The 12,500-nt window shown below is 42.4% G+C and overlaps 1 protein-coding gene across 1 annotated transcript in view; it reads left to right on the top strand.

Annotated features, from left to right (window-relative positions):
- The window catches only part of LOC147032697 (transport and Golgi organization protein 6 homolog), a 102,816-nt gene that overhangs the window by 50,604 nt on the left and 39,712 nt on the right, over positions 1-12,500 (top strand). The window contains exon 5 of the mRNA XM_085870541.1: positions 10,682-10,798. Within this exon, the coding sequence (XP_085726667.1) occupies positions 10,682-10,798 (117 nt within the window). The remainder of the gene's footprint in view (positions 1-10,681; positions 10,799-12,500) is intronic.

Raw genomic sequence — 12,500 nt, 5'->3', positions numbered from 1 at the left:
CAATCATGGATGGGTCGCCACTCCGACCCAGGATATATTCAATGATGATTAAGGTCAAATTAAATTAAGGGGTTAAAATCAAATAATGAGGAAAGATCAATGACGGAATCTCGCGATATTTGATGGACATACAAAATGATTGATATCGCAGAGCAAAACTGATGTTGAAAAGTGAGACTGGAGGAAACACCCACAGCAGAGTTGAAGGCCAAGATAGAGGCAGACTTGGACAAACAATCGGTGTGTGGAGGAATGGGGGACAGGAGAGGATGCATGGAGTCGACAGGATGGGAACTGAAGGAGACTCTCACGAGGGAAAACTGGAAATTTGGAAGGAGGAGGGATTGAGGGTGGAGGTTAATGAGGGTAGAAAAGATCATGGTTTTGGATTGGGGACGATCTGAGATGGCGGTGAACAGCTGTCTTAAAGTCCTGCAGGGAAGAATGAGATGAAGAGAATGTGGAAGTTGGCTTCACAGGTGGGGGAAAACGAGGAATGAATGAGTTTCTGTGTACTCGGGGCAAGAGGATAGTTATGATAATTTGTCGATGAGATTGTATGGACATGCATGTGTATGTAATCCTTCATTTTATATTTCCATTAATTGTCTCATTAACCATGCCATGGACAATGACATGTTGTTAACCAATGTTCACAAAAACACTTAGACAAATTTTAATTAATAAATAGGCAAATTTATGTTGGATACACAAGTGACGTGTTTACTTATAAGCATGTTTGCCAGGATGTTCTTGATATGTCAAATTATCTTTAGATGTCAATTTTATAAATTATCTTTTTACAAGTTATACCCATCTGCCAACTTCAATCTGATTACAGCACCACACAAAAATGTGCACATGCAGGACTACAACCTACCTGTCACAGAAACAACCCCAAATTCTGTTTCCATCTCTTTATTTTCCCAAAATCTTTTCCTTCTGGTATCTGCAGGGGATCTATACATTTTGAAACCCCTCTCTCATAGATTAGTGCATCCATTGGCACAGCATCCTGTGATTTTTTTTTTTTTGTTTGTTTGTTTAAACAGAATGATGAGCTATCGATGGAAACAAAATGGTGGCCATGACTCGTGTGACCAGAAATTTCCTGGACACGCCATGTCGCTACTCCTTGTATATAGGGACTCCAGGATAGTGTGGATAGCTCTGAGTTGGGGGCTCATTTATTGGTAACACTAAACTCGAGTGCTGCATAATTCCTTCAACCACATGTTCTGATAAATTATTGCTTTTATTTTGTGGCATCATGCCCATTCAACTGATGGATTGGAATTAGTGGGTGACTTGTTATTTTAGTGGGTCGTGTCATGCCTCCTTGCTTCCCCAGCATCCCACCTATTCTCTGCTTCCCCAATGTTTCACCCCCTCCATACCATACCCCACATCCTTTCGCAGCCCCAATCTCCACACTGCCACACACCTCCTCTCTTTGCCCTTCCCTCACTCTATGGATCTCCAACATCTGAGTTTTTGCTCCAATTTGACAATTTGTTTGTCTGCACCGATTTTTATCCAGATTCTTGTTAAACATTTACCATCATCTCGGATCACGTCCTGATTTTGTCTGTTACTTCCTGAGCTGTTCAGTGTACTATCCTCGACTATGTTTCCAAGTAAACAACAACAAACAACCAAACCAAAAAAACAACAACATGAAATTGTAAGATTTGTCTCATTGCCACCATTCAAGACAGCTGTTTGCCACCATCTCAGATCGTTGCCAATCCAACACCACAATCCAACACCACACAACACGTTGCCAAACCACACCACTTTTCTACCCTTGTAAACGCCACCCAAATCCCTCCTCCTTCCAATTTTCCAGTTTCTCCTCCTTTAGGTTTCCTTCTGTGTTCATCTTGTCCATGCCATGCATGCGTGTTTTGCATCCTGTTTTTGGCTGTTACGTCCTGATCCGTTCAGTGTACCATCTCTCATACAAGCCTCGACAATGTACACAAAAAACAACAACAAAAAACATGAAATTGATTATCTTGACTTTCAAGATATTTTTAAAGTGTGAGATTGAGCAAATTGTTGGGCTCTGATTGAACCTTTCACTTCCTCAGGTTCAATCCTGATTCGCAAATATTCTACTCCATGAGGTCTGAAGTATTGCCAGCAGGGGGCGCTGCATCCTAAAGTATGCCGTCTCTGACAAGAACTTTAAACTGGCCTTTCCCTCTTGCATTTATTTGTGGATGTTAAAATGAATTGCTGCATTTGATGAAGAATAGGCCTTTTATTTGCAATAGTGTCAAAGCTAAATTCCACATTGGCTTTCAACCTCAACAGCAAGGCCAACAACAATCTTTCCTCGTTATAATCTTTTCCAATTTGAGTCAGTAACTATATTGGCAAATTGATGAACTGTGTGCTGCTAAGTGAGATCACATCAGACCCGACAGTGAATTTACTTGTATTATTTTGAAACAAAAATTCCAGTGCACTCACTATACACTGTAATATATATATATATATATATATATATATATATATATATATATATATATATATATATATATATATATATATATATTTCAACAGAAGGGATTGTGACAGTACCAAAGGTTAGTTAAGTAAAGAAGAGGAAAGTTAAGACTCTATTGAGGCAAGGGCCTTCTACTTGGAGAGTAGTTGCATGGCATGGTCTTCCTGGAAAAGTAGTGACAGCAGCAGTGGGTGACCACTGACCAGCCCTCTAGAAAATAAAGGACACTCAGACAGGTGTATTGGGGATCTCTTAGAGCCACTGTAGGACCTGTTGTAGGGTGAAGTAGCAGTGCCCCTTGTAGTCGGTCAGGGGTGTAGCACCTCCAAAAGCCATGAGGTTTTAAACATTTTCAGTAAGCTGTGAGTTGTACTTTATATGAATATTTTAAATTAATTTAGGTAAATATTTTAATTATTCTCAAATGGCCCATAAACTTATAAGTATCCTATATTTTTGAAAACTATTTTAGCACTCAATTTCTTTGTTTGGATATAAAAGGAAAGTAGCCAAAATATATCTTGCAAAACATTGGTTGGCAATTTTTATTGTGTGCTGTTGATGGTATATGTGTGGAATACATACTGTAATCAGCCATCCATCCATCCATTGGGACCATACTTTGTGCAGAGCATTGTTGCTGCCTTAGTCTCCTTGGCTATTGGGCACAATTCTGGACAGGTCGCCACTGACACAGGACGGGTCATGTAATCATGAAAAACAAGAAGTATATATTTTAAATTTTCAATGCATAATAAAATCAGAATGCATTTACGATGTCAAAATCAAAATTAATGTTTTATCAGTAATATTTATGAAGACAGGATGATCAATCTTTTATGATGAGGAAAAGTGAAATCGTCCTCCGCTCATTCTCAGCAATTATGAAGGATGTATTGAAAAGTAATGCCTCTTCCTTTTCTCCAAAACAAGAAAAGATATTCAAATGAAACAGACAGATGCTTACATCAGTCTTTATGCTACCATGTTACATATTTATTTCTCAACATAATCACCACTGCAGTCCACATTTTTGCCAACTTTCAAGTAGTTTTGTGATGCCATCATGATAGAACTGTGCTTCTTGCTGCCTTAACGAGCGCTTCACAATGGCCTTGACATCATTGTCAAAGGAAAAATGTTCTCCATGAAGGTGTTCCTTAAGTTTGGGGAAGACATGAAAATCTGACTGAGCAAGTCGGGGCTGGTGATCCTTTTGTTGCCGTCCATTGACCGTCTCTTACTCTCAGGATTGTAATGATACACCCAACTCTCATATCCAGAGCTTCATGCTTCACACCACGAACAACGTCGTCCGAGCCTCTGCCGTCTTGACTCATGTAGCACTGAGACCTCAAGTTTTAAAGATGATGAAACTTTGCTCCCAGTGGTGGGAAGTACAAATGTGCACACTGCTTTGTTTCATTCGAATATCTTTACCAGTTTTGGCGAAAAAGAATAGAAGGCATTACTTTTCAACATACCCTCAAATGTGAGATTGCTGTAACAAAAGCTAGCCTACAGTACATGTGAGCTTGCATCCCTCTAGCTAGTTTTGCTGTATATTATTTACTGTGCCAGTTCATGGTTATGTTTAATCACGCACCCGTGCTCATCATATGGGTATGCATAGCGACTTTACGACGAGTTTGGGCATTCAGATTTGTGAGAAACAGTTGTTGATCTGCCACTGTCTATGAATAAAATCGATGAAATTTTCATTGCAGAAATATTGTTTGTTGTGGTGATTGGCATCATGACCAAAATGAGGAAGCTAAAATACTGAGGCACAAATGGTGTCCTTGGAAGGCATGAAATGTGACAGGATACTGGTGCAAAATGGAGTGATCCCGTGTAATACAGAACAGCTGGTCACAGGAGGCAGCAGAAACAGGAGATAGGTTCAAATTGGAATTGGTTGATAATGATATGGGTATGTCACCCGGTCACGAGTGGCCTCTCTCGGACCTGATTCCCGAACTTTGACCCAGAAGCCGACGAGCCACGGATAACTCTGCAACCTGATAGGTTAGTAAGCAGCCACGGACGTCATCTAAGATGACCAATTCTGGCAGGTTTCCCATGCCAAACTCTCGCATTACCTTCCCAGTGACCGAGTTACCTCAGATATGGAACATGCTCTCAGCATCCCACCTTTGTCTATTGATTTCGTACGGCTGAGCAAAACCGTAGGTGGGCTGCTGGCTGGACTAGTGCAGCCAATCGGTGGGGTACAACCTCTCATATCTATTGCACGCTATGTCTAACCAATGTAGGAAAGAGAAAATCGAGCAGGTTTGGAAACAACAAATCTTGTATTAAATGGCATGTATTTACAAGAGTCTTGTGTCACAAAATAAAAGTCTTAACCCCAGCACTCAAAGAAACCTCTTGTACAACTGGCCTGAAAAGAAATACAGACACCCCACATTTGTCTGGGGAAATTAGAAAGACAAGGGAACAGAAAGAAAGAAAGCAAGGAAGCAAGAAAGCAGTCGGGGTGTGTTGGCGACCTCTTCCTCCCCCGTACATGAGCAGGCTTGGCTCTCGTGGATCTCAACTCGGTGTCGATGCAGGTGAGTGGAGGTGCTCTGTCATTCAGTATCGTGTGCTGCCGAGCTCTGCAAAGAACTGGTGGGGGGTGGGGGGGGTTGATGTCATTCCTTGATCCTCCACAATAGGCGAGCCCTGAGGTATATGTGCTGAAAGGTGCATGGTTGTATGGTGGGTGTGTGAAAGACGTGTAAGAAAATCAGTTCTACCGATTTGGTCAGAACCCGTTCCACCTGGCAGTTTGGGGAACACCAGATGTGGTGCCTTTTGCTTCCCAAGGCCATGTGGGACGCCCATTCCTCCTGACTTGTTGGGGAGCACGCTCCTTCATGTCCTGCTTGGTAGCGCTTGCTGAGCTTGCCACTTTGCATTGTACTAGTAGCATTGGGTAGCACCCTCTCGTTCCACTTGGTAGCATTCTGGTGTTCATTCCAAGACTGGATGCAAACTCCCTCAGGATCTGGGCTGCTCTCTTTACGAACTCAGACTGCACCCGATCTGAACATCAACTCCACTCCAACCACTCCGTCTCGGGTTCTTATTGTCTGCTGTACGGTGTCACCAATCATGTCCGCTTTCAGCAACCAACCCGATTGACTTAAGCACGAGAATTATCTGGCCGAAATACTCCTGAGGTGATGTGTGTTTGAGAATGAAGCATGAGAATGGGAGTTTGAGTATGGGTGTCAGAAAATTCGTGTTTGGAAATGTATTTCAAATATGGAGTTGGAAAATAAAGGTTTGGAAATTTTGGAAGACAACAACGGGGAATGTTTTACCTGCGATCAGAACACATCTCCCTTTCCACCGGTTTGAGGGGATCGATAACTCAACTAAACAATCACTATGGAAATATCTAAATCCAGTGTTATTACTTGCAAAATCGAAGAATTTTCAAGTATATTGGTCAGTCGATTTTATTATTACTTGATGAAATCTTCGATTTTTGTCAAGTATGTTGGTCTGTTCCGTTTGTTACTTGGCGAAATCTTTGATTTTGTCAAGTATGTTGGTCTGTTCCGTTTGTTTGTTGGTTTGTTTGTTTGTCCGGTCGTTTACAGCCCAAACGGCTGGACCAGTCGTTCTTAAATTTTTACACCTGATAGGCAATCCACCTGAGACGGTCTGCGTCCAAACCCCGTCTTAATCGGACTAAACGTCACGACGTGACGTCACACAACGTGAAAACACATTTTTGGACATAACTCAGTGACCGGAAGTCGTAGCGACTTCCTGTTGACGCCAAAACAAACTTCAATGGAATATCTAAATGTTTTAAAATGCATGTTAGTACAAATTATGCACAGTTTTCGCAAGCGTATGACGTCAAAGTTTTTAGCTATTGGCGTGATTTAAAAAATATATATATTCGTTCTACAGGTCACAATTCTTAACTGATTTGGATGAAATTTTAACAGCTGATAGAAATCCACAGTGCAAAAAGATATGTGACTTTTGGTGATGTTCAAATCAGGATCTGGATTCTGCATCACTTTATATTATCGCCCATTATAAACCAATGGGGAATTTTATGAATTACACATGGCTATTTCTCAAACAGTTTTGCACTTATTATATTGAAACTTATACTGTCTATTTATGCATGTAATATTAATATGTGTACAAAGTTTGATCGAAATTGACCCAAGGTCAAGGTGAGGGTCACCCAAAACATGAAAAACGCACATATAAAATACATATTTTTGTTTTACAACATATTTCAAACCTGATAACGGGATCGTAAAGCTGGTTGAAAAGCAATGTTCCTAGGTATTTTCAAATATTTTCTATGATCAGAATGAAGGCAACAAGCACCGATGATAAGTTTTTGAATGTCACATGGTGGCTTTAAATGAGTTGTGAAAATTTTCAATCTGCTGCCGTTACCATGGCAACGCGCGCCTGATAATTGTTATTTGTGACGTCGCGTCATTTTATTAATGTACGAACAAATAAACACCACACATTCCATGACATTACAGCTTGGACCACCACACGGAAAGGTCAACTAATTCGCCAAGTGTCGTGCTAAGCACGATTTTTCATTCTGTTTGTCTGTTTGTCGTCTCCAGGTCACAATTTTAAACCGATCTTCATGAAACTTCACCACATGGTAGAGTTTGTCATATGGAAGAAGCTTATTGTTTTTAAGGTCAAAAGGTTAACATAGGTCAAAGGTCAACAAGTAAGGTGGTATATCAAAATTCCTCAATTTTCATCTGATTGACTTGAAATTTGAAGAGGATTTATATTTCAGGTCATTTAATTCAACCAGCCAATTACTTTTGAGGTCACCATAGACCAAAAAGTTAACATAGGCCTAAGGTCATCAACTGAGGAGGTATTTCTGAAATCCTCAATTTTCATCTCTGATTTGAAATTTGAAGATAAGTTGCATATTTGATCACTCAATTCAACCACCAATTATTTTTGAGGTCAAATTTGTTTTATTGATTTTGCAAGTATCGTACTCTGCACGAGGTCTTCTTGTTTTATATGTTGGTTGTAACTCCCTGGTAGTCTGGTGGATATAAGAAAAATTGCGCACATTGTGTTACAAACATGAAATTTTGCAGAATGGTGGTTTATTACATACAAAAAAAATTTGGATATGGAGATGTGTCAGAATACACCCCAAACAGTACTTTAAAAAAAATATTAAGAATGGCTGCCACTTTTCCAAATTTCCAAAAAAAAAACAACTTATTGTTGGTAACTGTAGGCATCAAAAATGACCTATTACTCATTCTTCGCAGTACCACTGACACAAATTGGCAACTAAACTGAAAATCTTTCATCAATTATACATATTTCTCACTTTAAATGATAAAACGACATACCTCGGCAAATTAACTTCGACTGAATTACTCGCTGCACATTCAGTCCTGCAATTCTGACTAGTATTCGGGTGTTCGTTGTGGTCTGTAGTCTATTCATTCTCGCAATCTCCAGAACATTTGCATAGGGCTCTTCACTTGAGAGAAGCCCGGAAACAATTAGTGACCTGCGCATCCTTTGGTACACTTTGGCATGAAGCAATTCACAGCAAGATTTTACAGCCTCAGGAAGGGTGGTTCACAGAGATTCCCATGCTCCTTCTGAGCTCTTCACCCATCCCCATTCACTTGGTTCTGGCAGTTGGGGTGAGAGAAGGAAACATTGACCCCAGATATGTCCTTGATATGCTGAATTGATGCTGATTTGGTTGGGGGAATGTTGCCAATGGCTCTATCTTTCCTTTTTAAGAATTGCTTTCTGGCACCATTAACTGTCATCTGGTCACTGCCTCTGTCGTACATCAGCACAACAAAACGCTTCATGATAGCTATATCTTCCGATACTCAGGTGCACTTGAAAGAGATTTGAAGGCCTTTGTTGCATCATCATAAGTTTGCCAAACATTCCAAGCCATCTTTTTACCGATACCATTGAATGAATAAACTGTCACATCCTGTAAGACCGGAAGGCACCTCGACCTATCAGGCCCAAGAGCAGCTGTCATTTCATGTACTGCAAGAAAATGGAAGTGCTTCTGTACCCCAAATGCTATCCAGACTTCTTGGATGTTCAGTTGGTTAACAGCTGTTACAGCTATAATAACTACATCTCTGTCAACTGTCCTCAACATAATCTTCTGATATCCACTTTTGGCAGCATCCAACATACGCAGAATCATCTGACTGTCAGCTTCCTCATGCCAACAGGAATGTAAACCTGATGTGTCAGAGGGTTTAGAACAAATAACTCCATCCTCACATGTGGCTATTATCTGCTTATCACTCTCGATGGTGACACTGCTCAGCCAATAGCTTAAAAAGTTCAGTCTTGTTCTCATCAAGATGGAGGAATTGCTGCCAATTTCCAGGAACCAGGGTGTTGGATTCCCCTTTTCTTTTCACTCCTTTCCCACGCCTCTGTCGTGTGTCTGCCTTCAATGAATGAATCTTTCTGGTAGATATCCCAGACGATGTCTAGTCTCTTTTCAACATGTTCCAATTGTCTCTCGAGATATGGTAAGAACACTTCAGCTGCATAGCTGCCAAATGTTTGAGCGGTGACTGGTTTGAGCATATTCACAATTGCAGCTCCATCAATAATTATGGCACCAGTGAAAGGGGACTCCTTGGTAGGCATGACCAAATATTCCAGGCACTGCAACAAATCAGCCTTACACATGCCCTTATTTTTCCTTGATGAGATATTGAAGGTGGACATGGATGGTTCTTGAACACGAATAAATCTTCTAAATTGCCATCTCGTGTCTGACATGCAATGCAAAGCCTTGGAAGGAGATTACAATCACTCTTGAGACTGGCTTTTTGTATGCGTGACTTTTTGTTGCTGGTTTCCTTGATGGGCAAGACATCAGAGGTAACTTATTTCTCTTGATGGCATCAGATAGGGGCACGGAGCATTCAGCAATCAAAGGGAAGACCAAGAAGGAATCCGAAGGAGAAAATTGCAAATATGGAGTCGTCAGGAGGAACCTGAATAGGATTTGGATTTCAGCTGCTACTCACAGCTCTCAAACCCATCCAGGTGCAACCAAGTGAGCCTTACAGAAGGCTTTCTGCAATAGTTCACTTTTCCTTAGAGAGATGAATAAAGAAAGAGAGAAATTGAGAGTAAAAGAGAAGAAAAGGCAAGAATTGGCATGAATAAAGAGAATTGTGAAAAAATGAGAAAGAAGTGTCAAAAGAACAAAGATGTCGGAAAGAACCCGGATGGATAGATTTCAGCAGTTACTCCCCAGGCTCAAGCGCAGCAACATGTACAAAAGCTACCAGAGGTCTTTTTTTTGGCAGCATCCAACATATGTTGATCCAGGTCTGCCAGCGGGGAAGCACAGTCCACACAGCATCAGGATATGGTACAAACATGATGAAACGGAAAACCAAGAATGAACCCGAAGAAGTAAAGAGCAAAGATGGAAGAAACTTTGACCACCTAGTCTGGTGCCTATTTTCGAATGTTATCATAAGTATTGACAGGAAGGAAATGTGCTGGGAATTATTTATTCACAGCTGCTTAATATATTTATAATGGTCTGTTAGTCTATCTTTGGCCACAGCCACAAGTTTGATCCTGTCCCTTCACAGTTTATACCAAATATTAGTGGACCCAGGGAAAACTTTCATGAGAATAGCACTGTTGTAGCATTAATAGTTTACTATCCCCCGCCACGTGGCGGAAGGGGGATATTGTTCGGTATATGCCATGTGAAAGATTGCACCATTCCTCTTTCACAATAATCCTGGCAGTATGGTACAGAGCAAGTGCACTTTCTGTTGAGCTGTCTTGTCTGTGTTTGATTCTCATCTCCATTATGAACTCTCAGATCAGTGCTATGCAGGCAGGGCTTTGCATCAATGAGTGTGCTATCCCTTGGATCTATGTTATGCTGGGGATCCTTCTGCCAACAATGGTTGCTGCCGATGGATATTAAAGATCCCACAGTATCTTTCAATGAAGAGGAGGCGAGTTAATGCTGAAACTGGACAAACTGCAAATTCCTGCTTTGGCTTGCTGCTGGGAAAGCAATGGCAAAAACACCCGGTATAATCCTTACTTTGTTGTGTTCTTCATGAAACTCTTTTGTGCTTTCTTCAACAGTTCACCGAGGTAGAAGAACGATTTGGCTTTGAACAGTCCTTGCATCGACTGCTTGACAGGGCTTATCAGCCCATGGCTGTGAAAGATCTTCTCGTACTGCAAGGAACTCCCAAGCAGGTAACCCACTTTTAACGAAATTTCAGGAAGACTTTTTTTTTTTTTAATGACGTTACTTCTTTGCATCTGAAAACACATTTGCACAATGATGCCTTAATCTTTGGTTGTTGTTTTTTTTTTTGTTTGTTTGTTTGTTTTTTTTTAAATCAGATTTTCAATTAATTTTTTCAAAGTATGCAATAATGGCAAACCAATTATTTACTTGCTTATTGAATATGTTTTAACCTTTTTTTCAGTGCTGCTTTTTCATAGACGGCATTTTTCTGCCATTTAAACACTCCTTTTGAAGATGATTTACTGCTTACCTGATGCAAGGCTTATCCTTTGGTTAACCCAACTTCACCTTGCAGGGGTCTGAGCTGTCATTTTGATTCGGCTGACTAAAAATGCTTTGTCTTGGAAACACAATGCACTCTTATGGAAGAACAAAAGTATATAATCGAAATACGATTTCAAATAACCCAAAATCTGGAGTGAAATCTGAAAATTTCAAGAAAACGGTGATTCTTTCACTTAGTGTACATTATCCTATAAGCTTTAAGCAAGGCTGTGCAGCCTCCTTCTCCATATTTACACAATAAATATGTGAAATTACCAAAGCATTAAACTTAAATTTTTTTCTCCTGTTTTTTTTTCCCCCTGTTTTTTTTTCCCCCAAAATGTAACTATTGAGTGTAACAAAATAATTAAGTAGGTGAAGGCTCTCGCGGTGTGAGCAATGGGCGTGACGACCATGACTATTCTTCGTGGGGACATCCCTAGAGTTAGGAAGGCCAAATAAATCGGAGGATTAGAATGCGTAAAGCAATGGAAGAGTTCAAGAGTAAATTGGAAAAAAATGGGATGAGTGGAAGGGGTGGGGTGGGAGTCTGGAGGGAGGGGGAAGGGGTGGGGTGGGAGTCTGGAGGGAGGGGGAAGGGGTGGGATGGGAGTCGGGGTGGGGTGGGAGTCGGGAGGGGAAGGGTTGGGAGTCGGGAGGGGAAGGGGTGGGGTGGGGAGGGGAGTGGGGTGGAAGTCTGGAGGGAGGGGAAGGGGTGGGGTGGAAGTCTGGAGGGAGGGGAAGGGGTGGGGTGGAAGTCTGGAGGGAGGGGAAGGGGTGGGGTGGGAGTCTGGAGGGAGGGGAAGGGGTGGGGTGGGAGTCTGGAGGGAGGGGAAGGAGTGGGGTGGGAGACGAGGGTGGGGTGAGGTGGGAATCTGGAGGGAGGGAAGGGGGTGGGGTGGGTGTGTGGAGGGAAGGGGGTGGGAGTGTGGAGGGAAGGGGGTGGCAGTGTGGAGGGAAGGGGGTGGGGTGGGAGTCTGGAGGGAAGGGGTGGGGTGGGAGTCTGGAGGGAGGGGAATGGGTGGGGTGGGGTGGGAGTCTGGAAGAAGGTAGGTGGAAGGGGTGGGGTGGGAGTCTGGAGGGAGGGGAAGGGGTGGGGTGGGGTGAGAGTCTGGAGGGAGGTGGAAGGGGTGGGGTGGGAGTCTGGAGGGAGGGGATGTGGGGTGGGGGTCTTTAGGGAGTGGAGGTAGGGTGGGGGTCTGGAGGTAAGGGGAGGTGGGGTGGGGGTCTGGAGGTAAGGGGAGGTGGGGTGGCGTTTGGAGCGAAGGGGAGGTTGGGTGGAGTTGGGGGGTAGGGGGTTGGAGGGAAGGAGAGGTGGGGTGGGTGTCTGGAGGGAGGTGGGGTGGGTGTCTGGAGGGAGGTGGGGTGGGTGTCTGGAGGGAG

Source organism: Eptatretus burgeri, chromosome 2 (assembly GCF_056783735.1).
Source record: "Eptatretus burgeri isolate ZD-2024b chromosome 2, Ebu_testis_v1, whole genome shotgun sequence".
NCBI classification, from domain to species: Eukaryota; Metazoa; Chordata; class Myxini; order Myxiniformes; family Myxinidae; genus Eptatretus; species Eptatretus burgeri.
Note: the sequence above shows the minus strand (reverse complement) of the source record. Positions and strands in the feature narration are given on the sequence as shown.